General features: G+C 46.4%; 1 protein-coding gene across 1 annotated transcript; it reads left to right on the forward strand.

Moving 5' to 3' along the window:
- The first annotated feature begins 1,802 nt into the window (after nt 1-1,802).
- LOC140698978 (mucin-13-like) lies at nt 1,803-19,303 on the forward strand. The gene is made up of 11 exons (XM_072970794.1): nt 1,803-1,860; nt 2,277-2,399; nt 3,589-3,695; nt 7,078-7,133; nt 10,168-10,334; nt 13,899-14,021; nt 14,351-14,480; nt 15,257-15,294; nt 16,861-16,945; nt 18,925-19,052; nt 19,224-19,303. The coding sequence occupies exons 1-11, from the start codon at nt 1,803-1,805 to the stop codon at nt 19,301-19,303; spliced, it is 1,095 nt and encodes a 364-aa protein (XP_072826895.1).
- Nucleotides 19,304-25,478: the final 6,175 nt, after the last annotated feature.

The raw sequence follows: 25,478 nt of genomic DNA on the forward strand, positions 1-25,478 counted from the left end.
CATTATATAGCCTTTTCAGATTAGCTTCTTTCATTTAATAATGTGCATTTAAAATTTCTCTCTGTCTTTTCAAGTCTTGAACACTGAAATATTCCATTGTGTGGCTGTACCACAGTTTGTTTATCCACTCACCTACTGAAGGACATCTTGGTTGCTTCCAAGTTTGGGCGATTATGAATAAAACTGCTATAAGTATTCTTGTGTAGGTTTTTGAGTGGATCCAAGTTAGTATATACTTAGAATTTTCATTGAGTAAATACTACAGTGGACCCTTGTTGAATCACATGGTAAGAGCATGGTTAGTTTTGTAAAAATCTGCCAATCTGTCATCTCAAGTGGCTGTACCATTTTACATTCCAAGCAGTATGAGAGTTCCACACCAGTACCATTTTATTTTTTATTTTTTAATAAAAGTAATTAGGTCTATATTTAGGGGGGAAAGTTTAACAGGGCAAAAGTATATGCAGTAAAAACTAAGTCTCCTTCCCATCCTAAACCCCTAGGACCAGACCCCCAGGTTCCTTCCTCAAAGGCAACTTCTGTGGCCAGCTGCTTGTGTTTGGGCAAATACAAACATATACACTTGTATGTTTGTATGTAGTCTCCTCCTTTATCATAAAACAGAGCATGTTATTACTAGATACATGCCCAGGAATGGAATTGCTGAATCATATAGTAGTTCTGTTTTCAGTTTTACCATATGATCCAGCAACTCCACTCCTGGGTATATATCCAGAAAAAAAAAACCACTAATTCAAAAAGATATATGCACCTCAGTGTTCACAGCAGCATTATTTACAATGCCCAGGACATGGAAGCAACACAACTGTTCATCAACAGAGATTGGATAAAGAAAATATTATATTTTTATTATATTTCTTATATTTGTATACACACACACACACACACACACACACACACACACACTGGAATATTACTCAGCCAAGAGAAGAATGAGATAATGCCATTTGTAGCAACATGAATGGACTTAGAGGGCATTATGCTAAGTGAAATAAGTCAGACAAAGAAAGGCAAATACTGTATGGTATCACTTACGAATGGACTCTAAAAAATAATACAAATGAAAATATATGCAAAACAAAAACAGACTCACAGATATAGAAAACAAACTTGTGGTTACTAAAGGTGAGAGGGACAAATTAGAGGTATGGGATTATTAGATACAAACGTCTATGTATAAAGTAGATAAGCAACTAGGATATATTATATAGCATAGGGAATTACAGCCATTACTATATAATAATTTATAGTATAATCTGCAAAAACACTGAATCCCTATGCTGTACACTTGAAACTAATATAATATTGTAAATCAACTATACTTCAATAAAAAAGAGACCATGTGATACACATTGTAGCTTATATATAGCTTTCTTTTAAGAGCAGTGATTTTCACCTATAGGATCATATGAATCTTAAGACAGCTCTGAATAGATCAGTCACATGATCTATTCTGAAATCAAAGCTCAGAATCATTTCAGTGGACAGAGATGAAGAAAGTGGCTAGCCAAGACCACCGTTTGGCCAGTGACCTATCTTCCCTTCTCGGGTCTCATCAGTTCTCCAGAGATAGGAAGGATGCTGCACCTGGCCTCATCTTGGAGTCCTGGCCAGCGGTGCAGAGACCACTGTAACATTCTTCTCACCATTTATTCAGGTCATCCACTCAGAAAGCCAGAGGTGGAGTGTCCCCGCACTGCTTGCTCTTGGAATGTTCACTGAGTTAATCCACATTGTTCCCTTACTATCCCTTTCCTTTCTTCCTGGGTCTGTATGCCATGATGCTAACCAGAATAGAATATCTAGCTTCTTTTTGGAGCGTCCTGCCTGGTCTTCCCTGTAATTGAGCTATTCACATCTTCCTGAAAAAATATGATGCTTTCTCTAAAATGGTTGTGGGAGCCCTACCTAGTGTTGGAGGACCGGACGTCAAGGTTCTGGAGGATCCTTGAGGTCCAACATATTTCCGTAATCCTTGCAGTTAGAAGACTGCCATCCCTCTCTGAGCAGACTCACCCACCAGCCTCTGACCTTTACTGTTGCCAAGCGCTTGGCTCCAGAATTTTAGCAACAAACTTCCTAGAGACGTAAGAAATTATGTATTTGTTTCTAGCTGTTCTAAGAGGGTACCATGGAATAACACAGCTAAGGAACAGAAAGTGCCCGGGAGGGAGGCATGAAGGATTAAATGTATGTTTCTGGGTGTTATTTGTTGTCAATCTATGGATTTTTAATCTCTTTCTACTCCATTGCAGGTCCCACCAACCCTTGCCAAGAGGATTCCTGTAAGGGTGGTTCTTTGTGTGTGAGTCTGAATGATACATTTTTCTGCCTGTGTCCAGAAGGGCAATATTATAACTCTTCCACATGCAGTAAAGGTGAGTGACAAGGGATGAACCATGTAGACCTGCCCCTCAGACCTAAAGTGGAATAGAAAACTTAAAATGATGGTGAAAAGAGCCTCCAGAATTCTAAAGGTAGAGGCAAATTTGGAGGCCACAAAGCCCCACCAAGTAGAGAAAAGTCACCTGTCTTTATCTCACTGGGACCTAGTGGGAGAGGAAATGGACAGAGTCAGACTTGGGAGCTAGTCCTGAAGGTACAGGAGTGCATGTGTCCCTTCACCTCACCAGTTCAAGGAACGGTGCCATGGGGTCAAAATGAGAATGAGAGGTGCTGAAGTCCCTGACAAAGTACAAAGGCTGCATAAACACAGGGTGGTGCTGCTCCGTGGCTGCTCTGATACAGAATAAGGCCGTATGCCTAAAACCACTCAGCCAGACAAGCCGGGCTACTTTGTCTCTGACCTTGGTCCTGTTCTCTGTTGTCATAGGATTAGCTTCTTCCAAACACCAAACCCTGTTTTTGGAGACTTAAGAGCTTCTCAGCTCTGAAAACGGACTTTAGGAGCAAATCAGCACTACAATTTTTTGGTTAGACCAGCTGACTGCTATGAAAGTCCAAGGCTGTTTACTGATTTATAAATGTGGATCTGTTTTCTGAATGAGAAATACCCTTCCTTCCCAGAGCAGACCAACTCTATAGGACATGAATGCACTGTACTGGCCACAGGGATTAGAGATATACCAAAACGCAGAAGGATGTCCTATCTTAAGCACTAATAATCTCATTTCTGAGGGTGCACTCTAAGTAAATGACCTCCAAAATAGAAAGCTCTGTGTATGAAGACGTTCGCTGTAAGCTTTTTTTCCCTTTTAAATAATTAAAAACACTAAAAAGAAATTAATGGAGGGAACATGTATTTCATAGAATACTATATAGCATTTAGAATGAGTTATGAAGCCTAAGTAATAATTTGGAAAAATGTTTGTTATGTAATACTAAGTAAAGAAGACTCATGATATATATTGGAGCTGTAAGGATGTAAACCAGGCACAGAGAAAACACAGAGCTGGGAGAAATAGGGGGTAATGTTTTTCGTATTCCCATACTGCCAGCAGTATCTTCATAAGTTTAGAATGTTTTTTAAATAATCTATGTCTTAAACACAACGGAAATGGCCCTCTTTACACTAAATATCACAGAAATGTTCTGCTTGAATTTCAGGAAAGATATTCCCCGGTACAATTACATTCAAAACATCAAATGTAGAGGACTTGGAAGATGAAAATTCTGTGGCCTATCAAAAATTACATTTTGAAATTACTGAATTTGTAAGTATTTTCCAACTATCTTTTCCATACAGATATTCTTTATTCTAACACTGACTTGTAGACTAGAGACTGACATTCAGGTGGTTCACATGGGTGTGGCTGTACCAGTGGTTCAAACAGAAATGCACCCTTATTGGCTGGTAAACAGTAACTGTCCCCAGCTCCTGGGTGTCACTGCTTCCTGGTTGCCCGGCTCCTCCTCTGGGGCCCTGGTCCCTGCACCCCCGCCCCTACACCTGGCGGCCATGCCATACTCGTTCTTACACAGGCTATTAAAATATTTTTAAATGGACAGATAAATGTAATGATGCTTTAAAATAGATTATTTTCATAGTCTTGAAGAGAAAAAAAATTAAAGATGTTTTTCTTTTTACAATCAAATTTGCACATTTTCCTGTGCTTGTCTGGCTTTTTTAACATCTGGAAGAGGAACTCCATCTGAATTAACATCCATTATTTCATTTTCCCATGTTCAAAAATGTCAAAATGAACAATAGCTTCGTTTCATTTTGATTACTGTGAGTAAGAATGTCAACATGGAGAGATGGAGATCTTCATTCTGGACCCACTGCTGTCAGACCTGGAAGGTCTTAGGGCCTCCGGCCAGTGTTTCTCAAAGTTTGGTTTTAAGGAGAAAATGTTAGTTTGTAAATACATCTTAGAATTCTAGTAAGATGTTAAAGATTAACATCTTACTCTATGTCAATGTCTTTCAATTTGAAATTATATCATTACAAAAGAGTTTTGTTATTCGAATTGGTTAAACGTGAAAAATTATTATCCAAGTGATTTACAGACATACAGAGAGAGTGAGGGCTCACTAGCAAACAGCCGGTGCCAGGCACTGCTCTGATAAGACCCATGACCACAGTGTAGTGTCCCGGGCTTGCCCTGCCCCTTTGCTGCACCACCTGTGCACCAGGGGCCAGCTGGCCGGACCTAGCCTCTTACCCTGGGTCTTCATTCCAAGTCCCCGCTTGCATGATACGTGGTACATTGAGGACAGTAACACCAGTGTGTTCCTGCTTCCAGGGAACCCCCGATGGTCTTGTGTGGCTTTACCAATCTCTGGCCACTGTGGCCACAGCACTTCCCACCTTGCTCTGAGTACGAGCGTCCAAAACCCCCTCTGGCTACAGGCCTAGGCTCCAGGCTTCAGAGTCTAGTTCAGTGACTTGATCTCAGGCAGCTCTCAATGATCCTGGGGAAGCAGGAAGGGATAGAGCACTCTTGTAATTTCTAAGAGGCTATTAATCTGAAAGGGAAACACCAGAACTCCTTTGCAACAACTAGAGGTGGGGAAAGAGAGACATTTACTTTCTTCCAGGTCCTCTTAGCAAACTCTATAGCCAGGGCAGTGCCAGCTCAGGCCCTGAGACGTCTCCCAGGGTCCTTTTTGTCCCCAGATAGATTCAAAGGGACAGTCCGCACAGGGTTTTGAAGTTTCCCTACTGCTGCTGTACCTGGCATTTTATGCATAATATTTCTAATTCTCAAAATCGCCACATGGGGGAGACGGTGCTGTGGAACTGTTTTGCAGGTGAGGTAGGCAGTCAAGGATCAGGAAGGCTGAGCAACTGGCTGAAGGTCGCCCAGCTGATGAGTGAGGACGGGGTGGGGGGATGTGAACCCAGACCTGCCTGACCACGGAGCTGCTTCTCCCTCCCTGCTGGCTCTGTTGTGCAGTGGAAGCCGGCAGCCCTGTTTGGATAACTCCCGCCCTCCTGCCCAGCCTTGCAGCCCTTCCGCTGAAGAGGTGTATATCCCCAAATCCTCAAAGGGTGGCCTGGAAGAGGAAAAAATGGAAACCTTTTTCCAATGGCAGATGCTAATTTTGCAATCTCTTCTTTGAGATTAAGGAAATTAAATGGGCAGTGGTCAGTAGGAGAGATGATGGAAACTTGGAGGTCATTCAGTGAACTTTTCTCAGGTAGACACCTGGGGCCCTGATGGTTTATAGAAATACCAGCCCTTCCTAATATTTAAAAGAATTGAAAAGGAATCTGACATATTCCATATATAAGGCTGCCCAGACTAAGTAGAGCATCAAATTTATTTGAATTTGACTAGAATGAAAGAGAAATGTTTTAACATCTTTCTAAGTGACATTGGTTGCCAAGATCTTTTAAAATGTAGGGCCCCCGTGGGAGAAAAATAGTAAAATTCTTGGATTCTAAGACAGTTGCACCAACCCAGTTCAACACTCATGTAATAAACATGGAGACTGGGGCCCAAAAAGGAGAAGGCACGTCCAAGGTCATGACTTTCACATTTAATTCCCTCAGTCATCAGTCAGCTGGTGTGGGTGAGTGTTTCCTGAGGGCTGCCTGGTGCTGGGCGCTGTGGGACGAGGATGGGGTGAGCAGGCGGGAGGGGGGTTGTGTCATAGGAAAGAGAAAATGAACCTCATTCTTGGCATCAAAGAACTTATGTTCTAATTGGGACCCCTCATCCCCTCACCCCTGCCAGAGTCCCAGCTTTACCTCTGGCCACGTCTGTATAAGTTTCTAGAGTTGTCTCTGCTCTTGGGACACAACTCGAGCCTAGCAAAATCTACCTGTGCTGGAGCGCCTTCCAGCGCACAAAGCCACGATCCTTTACTCCCCCTCCTCGCCTACACCTGTGGCCCTGGGTGGTGGAAATTACTGCTATCTCGCACTTTCCAGTCAGACAGGGAGGTTCAAAGAAAGCTGACAGGGGGAGAAAGGTGGCACTTGAGCCTGCTTGCCCTGAGCCCAGCCGCTTCTGAAGGCCGGCCTGGGCTGCCGCTCCCTCCGCGCCCTGGCCCCGCACCACCCGCTGAAGTGCTGGGAGGCTGCTCTCCTTTGTGCCACTCGCTCTGCTTCTCTGCAGCCTGGAGGGAGTTTCTCTGAACGCCCAGGGTAGATCATACTCCCGGTGGTGCTCCCCTCACTCAAGTTCCTGGTGTAGCCCCCATTGGCTCTCAGGCTGGGTCTGCCCACCTTGGTCATCTCCATGTTCCTGGCCTGACGCCCTGGGAAGGCAGGCAATGATGTGTTCCTGGGTAAATGATGGGTGTATGAAGTTTGCATACAGATAAGTGTTAATAGACTTGCAGAACTTCACCGTGGCTTTGATAAGACCAAACTGAAGTTAGTCACCTGATTTTTAAGAGTGTGATCATTGATTAGACTGAGTGCTTTAGGTTTCCTGCTTTTTCCTGGGTAGCTCTGAATTATATCAGAATCTTACCATTTCAGAGCAAAACTTACTGAAAGGTGTTAGAGCGTATGTAAAGAATAAATAATTTGCTGTAGTATTTGTATAAATGAGTTTAGAAATGGACCTATGCTAAAACATAGATACAGTATCACATTTCCCCCCTCTTTGTAGTTATTAAATCTGTTCTTTTCCTCCACAGTTTAAAAAGGCATTTAACAATTCTGATTACGGACAGACTGTAATTGTTAAAATAAGGTAAGTTTGCTGTGGACTGAAGGGGAACTTTGGAAGCAGGTGTGTGTATGCCTATCTTCCCATCTTCTCTGGCATTCCCCATGAGGCACTGAGGCCCTAGGGTGGCGAGTCACATGTCAGGAAGAGCACGCACTGCAGAGGCCCCTGCCTCCGATGTCACACTGAGCCGCGCCTGGGTGCGCAGGGTGTAGCCTGGGGACAGCAAGATGCTGCCTGTGATTGGCGACGCAGCAGTGTGCACACGTGACATCACCAGTCATCAGTTTGTTAGGTTTGATCCCTTGGCTACAAACCATGTTCCTTCCAGGGGGCCAGGAGCAGAATGAGTGGCTCACGGCCATCTCTTCCCTCATGGGGGGAATGAGCAGAGAGGAGTTCCCCAGGCACACACCTGGCCACTGAAGGGCCCGTCCTGAGCTCCTTCTGAGGAAGAACAGGCATTCAGTGAGCACATGAACATGCAATGACCAGGGTTACGTGCTACTTAGGAACCCAAAGAGGCAGAGGAGCCTCAAAAAGTCAGTGATTCCATCTCAGCCTTCTCTAAAGCATGCTGACACACAAGTGCAGCAGGCTAGGGAAAGGCAGCTCTAAGATGAACGGAGTCGTGCAGAAAAAGCAGCCCTAATGTATTTGTATTTTATGGTTTTACTACCTCATCTATCTTTATAAGCTTTGTCAAATCCTTACTGGAAAAATGTACACTATATACATTCGTATATATAAATTCAGAGAAGACCTCCTAAAGCTGGTGCTTTTTGATCTTGGCGGTGAACAAGGGTCCCATGTGATTGGTGGCCAGGACAGCAGGCAGCCAATAGGAGGTCCAGGGCAAGCGGCAGGCAGGGAGCTGAGCCCCGATGCGGAGGCTCAAAGCTGGAGGTACAGCCACCAACTGTCAGGGCATTAGGTTTGGTTTAGGGGAAAATGGAGTTCGTGCATCGGGATGACTGGATAAAAACACAACCAGTGCAGTGTGGCGGTGTCAGCTAAATCTGCACTCGAATCTTGGCCTTGGCACCTTCTTGCTGTGTGAAGTTTGAAACTGTGAACTTCTGTTACCTCATCTGTACAACTGGGATAATCCGATCAACTTTTGGAACCCTGGGAGGAGCAAATGAGATACCCTGGGGAAGATTCCCTGTGAAAAGTGCCTGGAACCGAGTCAGTTTCAACTCATGTTAGTTCCCGTCTGTTTCCCGTCCAGAATAACAGACCCTGCAAGTGTGAGGGAGAGCTGGCCCCACAAGGTCATCTGGGGGTTCCCTGACGCTCTGGCACTCCCGTCATTCCTAAGGAGTTACTGAAAGGGAGCCAGCGGTGTTTGGAGGCAACCCCTTACCTGTGAGCTCAGTGTCCCGGGGAGGAGTGACTCCCTTCAGCTCAGGGGCCCTGCCCGGCACGTGGACCTTGGTTTCTCTTCCAAAGGCATTTATTAGGCCCCGGACCAGTGCCCTTGCCTCTGATTCCCCAAGATCTTTTTATTTCCTGCCCAAATGTTGGAATAGGAAGGAGTCTCAGAGCTTCTCGAACACTCGAAGCTCTGTTTGGACAGAGGAGGACACTCAGGTTCAGGGCAGCGGGGACTGGTCTTGGGCCACAGGAGACGGTGTGCTGTCCATCCTGGGTCTCGATCCCTGGGCGCTTAACTGCAAGCCTCGCTGTCGTCCTTCATTCTCCACCTCTTGTCGCTTAAGTGCGCGGCTGCTCCAGGGTTCCCTGTAACTCTTCTGTGAGTGTGACATCTTGCCTCCTGACTTGGGGTGTGTGCTAGTAGGTTCTCTGAATCAATGAATAATGGACGGCATTTCTTTCCTAGCCCCACTGCAGAATTATACCGTAGATCTCTGGGCATCTTTCAACTGATAAAGAATTGCTCGTGTCAAGTACCCCTTTCTCGCTGCCCTGTTCCTTCCACTCCCGCCTTCAAATCCTACTATGAGCAAATTACTGTAGGAAACTTTTAATTAGAATTTGAAGCCCATTTTTCGTTTTGGAATCCCTTTTTATGGGATGATGCCTAAAAAGCAGAATTTGGTTCACGTTCGGGATTTTCTTGATTGTTCTGCAGAACCCGCATGGCAGTGAACATTTCCTAAGTAGATTGGTTATGTTTTCAAGCTTCTGTGTTTATTCAGATGTCAAAGAGAGTACAGGAAAATAATTAGACAGGAAAAATATATCCTGAGTCTTAAAAAAAACACGGACACTAATCAGAGAGGGAAGCAGGTTTTAACAGTCGTTTCTCTCTCTCTCTCTCTCTCTCTCTCTCTCTTTCTCTCTCTCTCTCTCTCAGTGGTTGTATGACTTGATTCCTTTTGGATAATGAAACAGAACTTGGCACAGCTGTTCTTAGGGCCCCAAATTGCAGCGCTGATTCGAGAGATAGTCCCTTACGATGTCCTGCACGTAGGAGGACTTAGTGTCTGGGGATGCGATGTGGGGCTGTATGCTGATGCTTCCCCCAGCCCCACCCTCCTTGGGATCAGTTCTTCTCTGGGTCCTATGTGCCCAGGCCCAATCTGCATGCACTTTGAAGCTGCCTGCTGGCTTCCTGGGCCTTTTCTGGGAATGACCCAGACTCTGTGTGGTGGATTACTGCTCTCTCTGTGCGCAGGGAGGAACACACACCCATCTGTCTCTCTCAAAGCACAAGTCTGAGATTTTACAGGTTGTTAAGAAATGTACTCCTGATTTTCTGCAGAAAGTGACAGTTTCCTATTTCAGATGCGACTTCTACTTCTGGTTCACTCCGGGCTCCTAGATGCTAAAAAAGTTTGTCCACAATGTTTTTACGTACCTTCCAGCAGGACCTTAATGTAGCCATAGATTTCCTCTGAATGCACATCGAATAGAGATCTCTGGGCTATGAACTGCCATCTTACTGCAACCCCAGGTCTCCCTATGTGGGCCTCAACTGTGGATTTAGAACAGTAGGTCGGGACTAGTGCTGGGAGATTTGAGAGTCTGGGGGGTCTGAAGACCTATTTGTTGATGCTTAAGTTCAATTCATCAAGTAATGATTTCATTTCAGTCTTAGGACATCTTCAGCAAGATCTGAATTGCGTGCTGGTGACAAGGATATTGACGTAGAAGTAGTAAACATCTTTAAGGAAACTACAGAACTAAATGAGACTACAGTATCTAATGCAATTACAAAAGCAATTGAAGACAATGCAGATGTCTTTACAGGATATACTGGTAAGTATCAAATAATTTTATTACACGTTTACCTGAAGACCTATCTACGTTTTCATAAACTTTGCTATTATTTGTGTGAAGGGGGCCAGAAGAACTGGGTAATTGAATCCACAGACATCTGTCCTTTGACGTCCACAGACGAGTTTCCTTTGCACCGTCCTTTCTTCCTCCCTCCCTTTCCTCTCTCACGTGGCTTCTGCTCCTTCCTAACCGTCTCCCAAGTCAAAAAATGGACTAGTTTGTCCCTCTGCTTGGAAGGTAGCCTTGGACAAATAGCCTCTGAACATGGAAAAATGAAGAAGGAGAAAAAAGAGGGCTCTCTACCAAGTTAGAGCTTTCCAAATGCTCACAGAAAGTTTTGCTTATACTGTCTCTCCTCTAGGCAGACACACAAGCCCACAGCAGAGCTGTGACAGCTCGTTTCTGCTGTGTTACAAACACCCCAAACTTAGTGGCCTAAAGCAACCACCATTTATTTATTACCGCACCGTGATTCTCTGGGTCAGAATGTGGGCTGAGCTCAGCTGGGCACTTGTGCTGACCTAGGTGGAGCTTGGCTGATCTCTGCTGGGCTCACCTAGGCATCTGCGTTAGCTGCTGGGTGGGCCTCCTGGGGACCAGTTGATCTCAGATGACTCAGCGGGACAGTTAGTCTCTGCTCCACGTGGTCTCTCATCCCCCCAGCAGGTTAGTCCCAAAGAGTTTCAAGAGCAGCAAGAGGGCAAGTTTCAATACACAGCTGTTTCTGACTTTCTGCTTATGTTAGATTTACAACTGTCCTCATGGCCAAAGCAGTTTACATGACCAGAGTGTGCCCGGTGCTGCTAGGGGCGTGGATACAGGAAGGCAGGAGGAAACTGGTACTATGACTGCAACCAGCACAGCCGTCCTCAGGAGGTCCTCCCCTCAGAGGGAGCTGGTAGGGCCGGCTGGCCTGCGGGAAGTTCTTCATCCCTGGTTCTCCCTGTGGCAACCAAATCCAAAGGCTTCTGCTGAGGAACAATTTCTCTGACTTCTCTGTAGCCTCTGACACTGGTGCCCTCCCCGTCCTGAACTCCTCTTCTCTCTGGGCCTCCCCCCACCTTGCCCTGACCCCTGCCCGCCTCCCTCATCCTCATTTTTGGTCCTTCCAAGACTCCTCTTTTCGTCTCTTGAATGTTTGCTTTTTGATGTTTGGAACCTCCATGGCCTAGTTTGCAAAACTTATTTCTCTTCTTGAAAATATAAAGAAATCCTGGTCATTGATCATTTTCCGGCACCTTCCCTCTCTCTCTTTTATCTTTTTTTCAAGATTCCACAAAGATTCTCACTGTTCTCTCAGGACCTGGAATATAAATGCTCTGGAATAAAATACTTCAACTTTTGTCAGCAGTGACGGGGACTGCTCTGCTCTGTGTTCTTTCCGGGGACTTCAGTTCTCTTAGCCATGTCCATTCAACTCTTTTCCATCCAAGTATTACTTCCTGGTGGAAGAGACACACACCCCTTTACTGATTTACCCATTTTTCATGTTTAACCCTTTGCTCTTTGTCATTGGACTCTTGCTGTTGTTTCGGGTTTTGTTTGTGGCAAACTTGAACTCATTTGGGACTCTAGACTGTGTCACATGTGTAATATTCCATCTTTGGTCACAGGACCTTCTTTTCATATTTTGTTTCTGTCTCTCATCTGAGAGCTTCTGTGCAAACCATGCCAGTTTCTTAAGTTACAGACACTTTCCCACTGTATTTTTTTTTTACATTTATTGGGATCATTTACAGCTGCACGGTTATAATCATATTTTCAGAGCTTCTTACCTTCTCAACCTACTTTCATCTTCCAGAATCTCATGCCGTGGAACTACACCTTGTCCTTTCTGAACATGTCAACATTTACTCTCAAACTCACACTCCTCTTTCTGGCTGTCACGTGATCCTTGTCTTCCAGGAGACCCATCACTTCTGCCTGCCGATAAATTTCTCCTTGGGGTCAGAATTTGGCTGAGGGTAGCAATTCATGCAGTCAGAACCTCTCCCCCTGGAAGGTGAAACTGTCAGCAGGGCAAGACAGAACCTTATCCTACGCTCTGCTTTGGGCTAGATGAGATCTCCAGCAAGTGCGAGGAAGTTGAGGGTTCCCATCAGCATGGGGACTGACCACTCAGAGTGGACACCAGATGAAAATAACCATTGTGCCCTTCAAGTTATAGTTGAGTTCCCTTTGCTGTTCTCTCATTTGGTTCCACTTGGCTCTGAGCTCTGGCCAACTTGAAACCGTTTAGCCTCAGACTGAGAAACGCTCTTCTTTACCAGCTGCTCTCAGCATCTCCCCACTCTGAGACCAGGCGTGTACTCTGAGATACATTAATACCACATGCTGCCAGCTCGAGGTGGCCACAGGAGCATGATCCACCCAGCAAACGGACGTGAGAGTGCCAAACTTCTGGAGAAAAACAGCTTCTCCTGCTCTCTTGCTCCTGCTGCAAAGACAGATGCTTCTGTGCCAAAAGCTGTAGAATCTCTTTCTCTAAGCTTGTAATTGGAGGCATTTTCAAAGGGCAGGTGACGAAGGAAGGCCAGGTATGGATTTGGGGTGTTTAGAAGAGAGTGAGCACATGTCTGCTCTACTGCTCCTATCCCCTCCCCGTCATCCATCCTCACATTCACCTGTTTATCCCTAGTGCCTTCCGGTCTGCCTCTAGACTAACGTACTTACCAGATTGCTTCCTCCTGCCATGCTTCTGCTCAAAATCGACCAGTGATTTTCAGGCTTATATGATAAACATCGATGTCCTTAGCCTTGTGTTCAAACCCTGCTCTACCTGTGAATGAACAAAACAACGATTCTTTGTTGAGTGGACACTTGCATTTCCATGATCTCGTTCAATTCTCGCAACAATCACATGAAACAAGAATCATTAGCCTTAGTTCATAGACGGAGGGAACGTGGACCCACCACCAATGAATAATTGAACAGGAAGCCCACAGCCAATCAACGGCAGAGCTGAGAAATCCTGACGTTTCCTTCTCACCTCCCTGCCTCTCCCCTGTCGAAGTACAGCTCCGTCACTCCCTGACAACAATTCTTTACTTCTCTTCATGCCTCACTTACTGCACTTCAACACATTTTGTCTCTCCTTTGACTGTTCATATCTTCCCCATCTTTCAGCCCTTGGCCCAGTTCCCACCTCCTCCACAATGTGACCTTCAGCTACCTGAGCCCCTGAGTTCCCACTGTTCCTAAGGCTGCTGCTGGATGTGACAGTCATATAACTCTAAAGATGGGGCCCGAAACTTACACAGCTACTGTGTCCCCTGTGGAATCCAGCAAAGAGCCAGGTGCAAAAGAGGCCTTGAAATTGAACATAACTGTGCTGCATTGGATTGAATTAATTTGAATTGAGTAATATAGGATATAGATATAGAAGAAATGATTGGGGATTTGAATTTTAGAATCTCAGGTCTTTATTTGTTAAATCCCAAACCTATTAAAAAGCAATTATCACAACAATTGAGCAAGTGCTTTACAAGTCACCTTATCCATACTGTCTTCCTAATTCGTCTTTGAATTCTGTGTGCCTCTCAGAGCAAGACCGCTGTGACTACTACGGTTGTGAGAAGAAGGACCAGGACAACTGCGCCAGCGGTTTATTGTGTCAGTGCAAATCGGGGCTGGTGAGGCCCAACCCGCAGATCCCCATGTGTGTCGGTAAGGGCTCCCTCGGTTCTAAATGTCCCTCTCCACTCTCCTTATGCATTTTCAAAATACAGACTGTCCTGCTCAAGTTCCCATGTGCATTTCAGAGTCTAAGGGGTGGGAATGTTGGCTGTAGACCTACGGACCTGGGTGGGGCCTTGGCTGAGAGCCGGTGAGGAGAGCCTTGTGCAGCTTCACAGGGGGCACGTTACGTGCAGACCACTGAGCACTTCCTTTTACCTAGAAAGAGCAATGTGAAAAATACTGTATTCTGTGACATGTCACTTTGGGTAGGAGGAGGTTGTGTCTGGAAATTACCCAGAAGTCACTCTGTTTTGCAGCCTTGAGTCCAACCTGCGATGACACCTGCAACGCAGAGAACAAGCAGCAATGTTTAGTGAGGAGCAACAGGAGTGCCGACTGCGTGTGCCTGCCGGGCTACCGGGAGGACAGTCACGGGGCCTGTCAACCGTAAGAGAAGACACTGCTTTTTCACCTTGCCGTAGCTGAGGCTGAGCGAAAGGATAGCGCTTGTAACAGATGTATGAGTTTAGGGTCAGGATGTTGGCTCCTGCCAAAAGCTGGTAGGTACAGAGCATCGCTACCATGGCTGTCATCATCACTATCGTCATCATAACCATCGTCATTACCACCACCAGCACCAACCACCCAACACCGCCTCTAGCACTGCCACCACTATCACCACCACCACCACCACCTTTACACCACCATTATCACCATCATCACCACCATCACCACCATCAGCAGCAGCAGCAGCAGCAGCTTTTGAACATCCTCTGTGTACTAGGAGCCACACTAGGTCATACTTCTCACACAACAGCACTGTCCCCATTTTCAGGTGAGGAACCTGAAGCTCAAAGAATATAAATAACGTGCCCTACCTCACAGGGCAGCAAATATTCAGCAGGGCCAGGTAGGCCCACAGCCCGAGGGGGTCCTGCTATGCTCCGTGCCTCTCAGGCTCAGCCTCCCCTGAACTGCTGAATCCTCCTGGGGCTCACAGCATGAGCATTCATGGTAGCAAATGGAAGCACGTGGGATTGTGTGCCCCCCTCAACCTTCCAGGTTTAGCCGGGAAGACGGGGAGGGTAAGAAAGAAAGGAAGAAAACGAGGTGGATCAGGGAGGATAAAGAAAGAGATGCAAGGACGACACGGAGGTTGGGTGGGAGGTCTGGCCTGCTCCATCAAGGCTCTTTACCACGGTTTCCTGCTCCTTGTATTTCAGGTGTGCATTTGGCTACAGCGGAGTCGGTTGTAAAGACAGTGAGTAGAAAAGTCTTGCTCTGTTATTCAATAACTGAGATACAAACCTTGACCACATTCAGAATCTGTCTAGTGCCCCAAGTCTCAGGCCTGTTTCTCAAAGACACAGAAAACCTGCCTGTGTTTGTCTTCTGGGTCAGGCCATCCCATGCCCACCCTTAGTCTCGGGCAGGGCCCCTCTGCTGTGGGAAACCACAGAAGTCAGCCCAGCACGTGGGCTGCTGCCTCTGGACTTGCCCCAGGCCAAGAAGGGAATCCCAACCTCGTGTTTCCTTCCTACAGTAGCTTAAATACGCCTTGTCTGCTGCTAGAAAGGATCCAAGGCCAGTGTTTTCCAAAAATGTGTGCTCATGGGAGAGCAGAACTAGAAACAGACATTAAATATTCAAATCTTTTGTGTCTGAGAGTGATTTCTTAGTTTGCATGTGTTGTTGCAAATTCAGTTGCTTAGTTCTCTCCCACCAGATGGGGTCAATACTAACTTTATATGTTAAATTATTTTATATTTGAAATTGTATGTAATGAATTAAAAGATCAGTGATGAATGAAATACTCCTGTCAGTCTCTCGTTAGTGATGAGAAATGCTTTCAATTCCCACTATCTTTTGCTGTGAGGCTGGGTTTGCTAAAGCATTTCTCCTTTCTGGGCTTTCTGTGTCCACACCTATAAAATGAGAGTTTCGGACCAGATCACCGTTGAGGGTTTTTCCTAGACTTAATGGTTGATGGCCCCGTGAGTGAGGCTGGAGGTGATACGCAGGGCAGTCATGCAGAAGAAAGAATCCAAGTGGTTAGAGCAGCAGCGTCCAACAGACACAGCACATGAGCTGCAGAACTAATTTCAGATTTTAAAAGTGTTAAGTAAAATGTAAAGAGTAAAGAGAAATAGGTGAAAATGATTTTAATAATTTTATTTCACTTGATATTGAACACGTTATCATTTCAACAGGTTATTAATCTAGGAATTATTAATGAGATGGATTACATTTTTTTCATACTATGTGTTTGGAATCCGCTGCACATGTTACACTTAAAGGCCAGCCCAAGGCCACTTTTCAAGGGCTCAGTAGTGCCAGACAGAGCAGATCTAGAGGAGGATGGGTGGTGATGAACCTCCAGGCTCTTCCCTCACCGGTTCCATCAGGCCATTTCCTGGATCCTCTGTTAGTGGCACAGTTAACCCCCACCTGGCCCCCCTAGTTTATCAGCAAGGTCAGCGATGGGCAGGCACAGGCAGCAGAGGCACGGAGGTGTGTGGACCTCAGATGAGATCCCACCCACCACGAAGCCCAGGAGGGTCCTGTCACCATGGCCTCCTTTGTGTTTATGGTCTTGGTTTATCTGGCAAGGCTGTCTCTTCTGATTGAGTTATGAAGACACAGATGGGGGTGGGTGGACAGAGGGTTAAAGGAGGTGGGCCACCCTCCATCCTGGCCCTGGAGGCATCGGAGACCACAGCCTGATTGTCCTCAGGGCCAGGACCCACTGGGAACGCACGCACCTGTGCAGTAGGCGGTGGAGGTGTGCTCAGGGGAGCCTCTCCTACTCGGCTCTTTTCCCTTTCAGATTTTCAGCTGATCCTCACCATTGTGGGTACCATTGCTGGCATCGTCATCCTCGGTGTAGTGACTGCATTTATCTTCTCGATAAGGTATAGGATGAAGTGTCCCTTTTGGGGGACACAGTGACACCATCATCACACTCTGGTTTCCAAACTTCCAGACGTGCCCAGACTTCCCTGGGCAAGAGCAGAAAAATACGGCGAGGCCTCTCTCACACCAATGACCTTTTCTCTTACCTGAATTTTTTTTCTGATTCTATAAGCTACACATGATCATTGAAGGAAAGAGAGAAATGTGTACAGGAGCGGAATAAACACTCACCCACAAAACCTGACACCCTGCAGCCACCAACATTTTGACATACATTCTTCCAGGTTGTTTCTACCTGTTAAAATGACATACATAATTTTGTATTCTTTGTGTTTTTAAATTTTTTTCCTGAGGCTTGTTTTTGCTTAATACTGTACTGTGACAGAGCAGCCGCTCTCTGATGGCACTGAGACTCGTTTGTTAGCGTATTTGACTCCACTGATGTTGTCAGACCTAGTTTTCATCAATCACTCCCCTGTCCAGGTCCTCGCACAAATAGCCAGACAGCCTCAAGTGAGCCCCTGGGCTTTAGAAACATGATCTCCTCGTGGCTGCTCCTCAACGCGGTGTCTTAAGTGCTCTTCTTAAAACTTGAGTGGGGTCCATTCATTTCCAGAATGAGTAGAGAGCTCGAGTTCCCTCCATGAGCAGGGTGGAAAGCTGTTATCCAGTCCATTCTAAATGTGCCAAGTGAGGAGCCACTGTGGTAAAAAAACAAGCTGCTTTTTTAAAATGACATTATCTCGTATCATATTTTGGCAAAATAGGTATTTTTGCACTGTAACAAGAGAGGACACATAGAGTTTATGTTCCTAAAATACTTTTTTTCTTCTATTCCATTTTGATACTAACTCTTCCCCAGAGACCTGCTTACCAGGATGCCAAGCTGGGAAGTGAGAATGACTCCTTTTGCAGGGAGAGGGCCAGGACCCAGGGTTCTGGAGCCAGGCTGTCTCTCTCGGGACTGGCTCCTGCCCTGCGGGGCTGTGGGGGGACGCTCGCCCCTGGGACAGCCCCGGTTCTCGGTTCTCCCTCCTAGTGCAGAGCCTGGCTTGCTCTTAGCTCAGCCTCAGACTTGTGACTCTTGGGAGCAAGCCAGGAGTTATCATTTCTTATCCATTTCAAGGGAAGGAAGCCTCTCCTCTGTCACCTTAGATGGGAGGGCTGTCACAGGGCAGGAGCTGTACTGTGGGCTGGGCTGGCCATCATGGTCACCAGGGGACTGGGTCTTCCTTTACGACATTCCCAGTGTCTGAGGCTCACCCTGGGACTGCCCTGTGGCCATCATGGGTGCCTCCGGCCCCACGACCCACTCTGAAGGGCAGGACCATGGCTGGGGTTCGAGGTTCACTTGGAGCAGGTGCCTCCTTCACCTGCAAATACTTCCACTTGGCTTTGACCCCTTGAGGTCCCTGAGGGCCTGCAGCAGAACCTGGGAAACTTCGGTTCCTCCTCCTGAGACCTTTATACCTGGGACTCACTTTATTCACTGAGGTGCTTCTGTGGATAGTGACTCTGACTGAATGAAAGTTTTGTCATAAATCATCTTTTTTCTTTGACCTTTATTATCATTTCCATAAAGAATTCAAAGACACACTTAACAATACTAACATTATTAGCAAATAGTAAATGGGATCAGTAGAATGAGACAGTAATGCTGGACCAGGATTAACGTTCTGGTTTTGGTCGTTTCCTGGAGCTTATGAGTGGACTGAGGGAATCTGCATGGAATGAAGTAATGAGACACTATGGGTGGTAGACATCAGGTCTGCGGCTTGTTCTTAAATAGCTCAGAAATATTAACAACGGGGAATCTGGGTGATAGATGTATGGGAGCTTCGTATAATACTGTTTTTTGTAACTTATATGTAAATTTGAAATTACTCAAAATGTTAAATCTTTTTTAAATAAAATATTAATATTCGCTTCAAGGAACTTGCCACCATTGTCAGATTCTAATTCCTGTTACTGGTTACAGATTAAAGATCAAAGGCAAGAATGTGGAAGAACAGAACTTGGTTGAGAATGAATTTCAAAATCTGAGACTACAGGAGATGACCGGCTTTAGCAATCTCGGAGCAGATGGGAGCATCTTCCCTAAAGTCAGTCTGAACCTCTCTGAAGACAGTCAGCCACAGGGTCCCTCTGCAAACCTCAATCTCGGAGCACATGGGAGCATCTTCCCTAAAGTCAGGCTGAACCTCTCTGAAGACAGTCAGCCACAGGGTCCCTCTGCAAACCTCAATCTCGGAGCACATGGGAGCATCTTCCCTAGAGTCAAGCTGAACCTCTCCGAAGACAGTCAGCCACAGAGTCTCTATACAGACCAAGCTAGTACACCACCGCCCGAGTATTAGGTGAGCCTTTACGTGCTTTCTGTTTCCTTTGCTGAGTGAAATGCCCCAGGGACCTGGCTGTTGTATCATCACCAGCCCTGGCTGTCCTGTAGGCTGTTTTTTTAATCCAAAGCTATTGGAAATAGCCACCACCTGGTCCCTAACACTGACCATCTATGTGACTTTAAACACATCGCTTAATTTCTCTGGCTGTCTATTTCCTCAGCTGTAAAAAGAGGAGCTTTAATTTAGATGCCTTTATGGTCTCTTTACATCCGTTTCTACGGATATGACTCCGGTGGTTGTGATGGCAGCTCCCAGACCGTTGCAGGACCTAGGACCTGGCTCAGGCCTGGGCAGCACTGTTGGATGTAAGCACGGTCCTGTGTACATGGGCCCTTCCCATCCGGCCCACAGAAGGCAAAGCTCCGCTCTCCTCCCCGCAGACCTCAGGGCAGCCAGATCAATTTCTGAGGCTGGTAATGCTTTGTTTCCCATGGGAGGGCTTGCGAGGAGACTAGCTCGTCCTCCTTAGATGTGCACTGGGTAAGCGCAGCTGGCACTGCTTAGTGCGACCCAGTGTAATGCTGGGAGGAGGAAGCCTGTCAGGGGACTCCTGCGGGGAAGAGGGACAGGACAGAAGGAAGGAGGGATGGCCCAGGAAGAGGAGGGAGCCAGAGAGGAGAGCAGAGAGGGGAGGAGAGAAAGGATTTGTTTTCAAAAGGAAGAGTGGGGAGAAAGGGAAGGAGGGAGAGGTGGGGTGAGGCATCCCCAGGAGAGTAGAAAATAGGCTGAGAGGGGAGGAGACACGGGAGGTGTGGGAGGGGCTGAGGAGGGAGCACAGCATCCGAACTCCCCACCCCCACCCGCGCCCCCGAGGGCGATCACTTCTGCGGGCGGCCCTGGTGAGAGAGTCATCCTTTGAGGACCTTAATGCACTTTGAACATTCTGGGAAAACCTGACTTATTTTTATTCTGAAATCCTATGGCTGATTTCACACATCAAGTTCCTTTTAATCATGGAACTGTGTGCGCCACGGGACGATTCCACAAAGTGCGCCACGTGGGGTCAGACACAGGTCTAGTCAGCAATTGCCAGGGACGAACGTTCCGTGGGCGCCCCTGTTGGTCGTACCTGAGGTGAACCTTAACCCTCGAACTCATTTCAAACCTTTTCTCCACATCGCTGGAGCCCTTACCTCAAGTATAACCTCAGAAGAAAGCCCTTTGGTGGCTGAGTCGGCGTGGGATTTAGATCAGACACCTGGCTTCACAGCCTTGCCCTTCCTGCTACTAAGTCTGTGGTCTCGGGTTGTTACCTGACTTTTCTGGGTTTGTTTTCTCATCTGTGAAATGGACAAAAGGATGCCTCCCTCAAAGGATAAAGATCAAATAAGCTAATATGCATAAAGAACTCAGCACAGTGATGGGTTCCAATTGGAACAGTAGTATTAAATAATGTTAATTAAAATTATAGTAATCCTTTATGAATCTAAATTGTCTCATACGTTTCTGTTGGAATACTTTTCTAAGAATTCCCCCCCCCACCTCTCTTTTTGTCTAGGATGGTAAAAGTTTGGGACTGTTCATGGCCCTGAACCCAGCACATGAGCTTTTACTTCGAGTGTTTGGAAGACTGAAGGAGACGTGAGCAGCTGGGAAGCTCTGACGTTTGGGATTTCTCTTCCAACCAACACCTAGCCTCTCTGAATGGAAGTTGTGACAGTTTGCAGTGAATACAGCTTGTTTGCTAAGTACCTATGAAATTAAATGCACACAGATGGGACCAGCACTTTAAGATAGTTGATTTGCTCCAGTCAGTACAGGGGTTGGGGTTTCTTTTACACGGTGGAGCAACAGTAACCATTTCCAATCTAGACGGAAGTGCCCCAGATCGTTCACTCCTGGAAGAGTCTAGAAGAGTGTCGCTTTGAGTTGATAGCCTGTGCATAAAGGACCTAATTCTGGGAGACTCTTTCACATCAGCTGTGGAGGTCCCAGGGGATGGGAGGAGACACTATCCTTTAAGGTTCTCGGGTTCATTCTCTGGCAAGTGACTGTAAGGAAGCTGGACGGGGAGGCTGAGTCAGGGAGAAGATACCCAGGACCCACCTTCACCCTCAGTCCCCGCCTCGATGAGCGAATGGGCACTTCCTCTACTTCGTGTCCTACCCAAGACTCAGAAGCTAGGAAAGGGTGTGAAGACAAAACTCCCAGAGCAAGAGGTTAAAGTCACTTCAAACTTGTAGGCCTTCTGTCCGGCTGATGGTGAGAGGCAGCTGTGCTCTGGATCCAGATGTTCAGCCTTGTGATGCAGATTCTGGGTCTTTTTTTTTTTTTTGAGGGGGAGGTAATTAGGTTTATTTATTTTTAAATGGAAGTACTGGGGATTGAACCCAGGACCTTGCGCATGCTAAACACATACCCTCCCTCGTGATGCAGATTCTGGAACCTCACTAAAGAACAGAGGCCTTCCCTGGGGACAGAGGCTTAGCAGGGGCCACCAACACACACACACAGCCAAGAAAGGGGGAAGCTACATCCAGCACAGTCTTTCTTTAATGATAATAGTATCCTTGTTTATGTCTAATGTCTGGTCTCCTTGGGCAAGTCATTTTTATTTGTTATTGTTATTATTTGTTCTTGACTGTTAACAAATAAAGTTAACAAATATTTAGTAGCTGGTGTCCTTCCTTGTGTTTGGGACTTTGGATGATGCACATAGCAGTTATGTGTCACTTTCAATGGCAAACACGACATATGGCAAGCCAAGGTGATTGACATCTGCTGTACTCAGGAGGGCCTGTTGGATTACCCAAGGTAATTCATTTTATCATGGAGTAGACATTTTTGGCTGCTTCCCCAAGCATATCTCACAGCTCTTCTGTTATGAAGCAAACAAGCATTTTGGGTGGGACTGATCCCATCCCCAGCTCCAAATGTAGGCCCTGATTGGCCCAAGTTGACTGTATCCACCCTCCTTGCCACAGTCATTGACTTAATAAGCACGTGGTATAAGTGGATGCAATTGGAATAAAGCTCAAATGTTGGTAGGAGGCTTGGAGGAAGAGAGACTCTCCAGGAGGGTTGGGTTGAGGATGTAAGGCCTTGAACTCCTTCAGTTTTGCTGAGCTGACACAGAGATGAGGGCAAAGCTGATCAGACTATACCTGAAGCCTCTACATTTTACTGTTAGGCCAGTTTGAGCAATTGTTTCTGTTTTTGCAGGTGAAAGCATCCTCACTGACACATCTCTAGTGTTCTCAAGGCTAGCTAGTGAAGGGGTAATAGAGGAGAACAAATCTGAGTCTTTATTGGATCTGTTCCTTTAGTTTTAACCACTGTGCCCTGTTTCCTAGGTTTAGTCTTGCTAGCTCTGCACCCTTTGTGAAACAGTGTTGCCTTTAGCCTGGAATATACAGGAGAGCCTATTCTCCGGGCTCTGACCTTTAAGGATGTTAGCTCTTCTGCACTTACGTAGAGATGGCAAGTTGCAAAATAGAGAATAACATTTGTTTAGTTGGAGGTTTACAGGGATACCATGCCCTCGCCCAAGTGGACGGCTGCAAGAACATACAACTCCTACAGCAGGAAGTTTGCAACAACCAGCCACACCCCCTCCCCTGTGTTTTGTGTGTAAAAGGAGCCTGTATCCTGACTGGATAGGATGGTTCTCCAAGACATTTGTCTGCCATCCTCTCGGTCTGCTGGCTTTCTGAATAAAGTTGCTATTTGTTGCCCCAACACCTTGTCTCCCCATTTATTGGCCTGTCATGCGGCGAGCAGAACGAATTTGGACTCGGTAACAAAAGGAATAAAAGAAACACTTTTATGAGCTATTAATGCCCACTGTAAAGACACCGGCCATCCATCAATATGTTAACACCAGCAGAATTAATGCAGACATAACCCGCAGACATAACTTAAAATTGGCTGGCCACTGTAACGTCATCACAGATTCTATTTCTGACCTGTGTGCTACCTTCTTTACATCTGACAATAATTCTGGATTTAGTGCTAAAAGTAGGCTATTTCTACCTCTTTACTAAAAAGTCCCACTTCTCTTGTGCCCCTCTGCACCAGACCACGCCAGTTTCCATCACTTCTCAAAGGCCCTGGGCCTGCAGAACTCTGGGCTTCATGGACCAGAGCACATCCATTCCTGGGAGACTTTCATTGCTATTGTTTGAATAAAAATCATGCTCTAAGTATGTATATGTGTAATGTTTATGTAAATGGCTTTAGCCTCCAAAGTTGCTTTTGATTCTTACATAATATGGCCTGTAATTCATTTGCTTCTGCTCATTGGGACCTTTGCAAAGGTTTTCTGATTGTCCTGCAACCTTGGAGGGCTGTCAGAATGAACTTTCTAAGATGTGAATCTGATCTGGACACTCCCTTGCTTAAGGCTATCAGCGGTTCTCTATTGAGAGAATCAAGCTCAGAGAATCAAGCCAGGCTGCTTGTGGCTCCTCAGTCCTGCGGCTGCTGCCACCAGCTGCTCCAGCTTGGCCTTGCCTCCCCTCCCCTCCCCTGCAGGGCACTAACACTGGCACACCTGCTGCTCCCTGAACGTCCACCTCCTCACACCTCCGTGTCGTTGCCTGTGCTGTGCCCTACACTTGAAATGCCCCTTTCCTTCAGCTGCCTAGTGAGCACCTCCGCCTCCTCTGACCAGCTTTTCCTAATTCTCCTCTTCTCCACCCGGCACTCCCAAGTAGAAGTATCTACTCCTTCAGATCCCAACGGGCTCCTGGAACTCACTCCCCCAGGAAAGAGGTTCCACACGGTGAGTCTGTTTCCTTCTTACCCAGCACAGTGCCTGGTGCAGAATATTAAACAGTTTGTGAGACAGTAGAAAACGGGACTCTTCCAGCTTGGTCTCCAAGGGGTATGTTCATTATCTCGATGGTGGTGAAGGTTCCCAGGTCTACCAAAACTGAAGTCGTATGCTTCGTGTAAGTGCAGTTTATTGTACATCAAGTATACCACAACAAAGCTTTTTTTTTTTTTTAAGTAGGGGGTGGCCGCTCATGCAGGGGCCTCTCTGACCTTGAGGGAGGCATCGTCTGATCACAGCCCTAAGACAGGGCAGGAGCACATACGTGTCATTCTGCTGATGTCCGCTTCCTCCTGAAGGCTCTCTGAGGTCAGCCTCGGGTGAAGCCGGCCGGGGATGATGGGCTGCTGCCCCGACAGCAGCAGGGCTCAGCTTACATTCAAGTCACCTGAGAAGATTTAATAATCACTGATGCCTGGGTCCCATCGCAGAGCGCAGCGCTTCATTGGTCTAGGGCAGGCTTGTTCAGCTCCGCAGGGGACTCAAATATGCAGAGGAGTTTGAGAACCACTTGCTCCTGGCAGTCAAGCCCCAGATCCTACATCTCATCCCTTCCCCAGGGGTTCTAGAAACCAAGAGTCCATTACACACAAGAAGCTTCAGAGGGCTCCGAGCCTCCTAGTGGAGGAGGAGGTCAGGCATCCAGGTGACACCAGCACCAGAAGAGCTTGAAACTTACATCTCTGGGGGCAGTTTTGCCCCAACTAACTACCCACCACCCTCTTGCCCCTTACTAGCTGGTGGGAAAATTCTATGGCCAGTAGGTGGCGCTGTCTCCTATGGCTTGCCAACACGGGGCTTCTGGGGGACACCTCTTTTAAAAGGTTTGTTTGAAATCTTTCACTTTTAAGGCAACAATTCTAAATAATTCCCCTTTGATTTTTCTTGGTCTCTTCTGTCCTCACTGTTGTGTCAGGGAAATATGAATGTTATCAGTTCACTGTTGTTGCACTATTTGCATAATTGTTACTGGATCGCTAGAGATAGTACGTTTCTTTTTAGTGGTCCTATAAAGATTAGTATTGAAGTCATGTTAATGTCATCTTAATGGTGTGTATAGTTTGGTAGAATTATTCAGGTAACATTTTATTTAATGGTTTTCCAAAATAAAAAGGAGATATATCCATTTTCATGGAACAATTCTTCATTTTAGATTGAAAAAAAAAAATGCCACCAGTGAGAGGTTTCTGTCTTTCATCAGTTTTTATGAGGTGAGCAAAGTGTAGCTGGGCTTTTAGAGAATGAGCTCAAGAAGAACGCTGGGGCGCAGTGTGGGATCTTCTCTTCAACCTCCAGGTTGTGACATGTGTTCTTTTATTCAAAGACAGAATCTTGGAGGAGACCATCAAAGGCTTC

The sequence above is a fragment of the Vicugna pacos genome, chromosome 1 (genome assembly GCF_048564905.1).
Source record: "Vicugna pacos chromosome 1, VicPac4, whole genome shotgun sequence".
Classification (NCBI taxonomy): Eukaryota; Metazoa; Chordata; class Mammalia; order Artiodactyla; family Camelidae; genus Vicugna; species Vicugna pacos.

What these genes read in the sequence shown, in the direction of transcription:
- LOC140698978 (XM_072970794.1), top strand. Translation starts at nt 1,803, where the DNA reads ATGCTAACCAGAATAGAATATCTAGCTTCTTTTTGGAGCGTCCTGCCT. An exon ending in CGTCCTGCCTGGTCTTCCCT is followed by an intron (nt 1,861 to 2,276) that starts GTAATTGAGCTA and finishes ACTCCATTGCAG; the next exon opens with GTCCCACCAACCCTTGCCAA. An exon ending in ATTTTGAAATTACTGAATTT is followed by an intron (nt 3,696 to 7,077) that starts GTAAGTATTTTC and finishes TTTCCTCCACAG; the next exon opens with TTTAAAAAGGCATTTAACAA.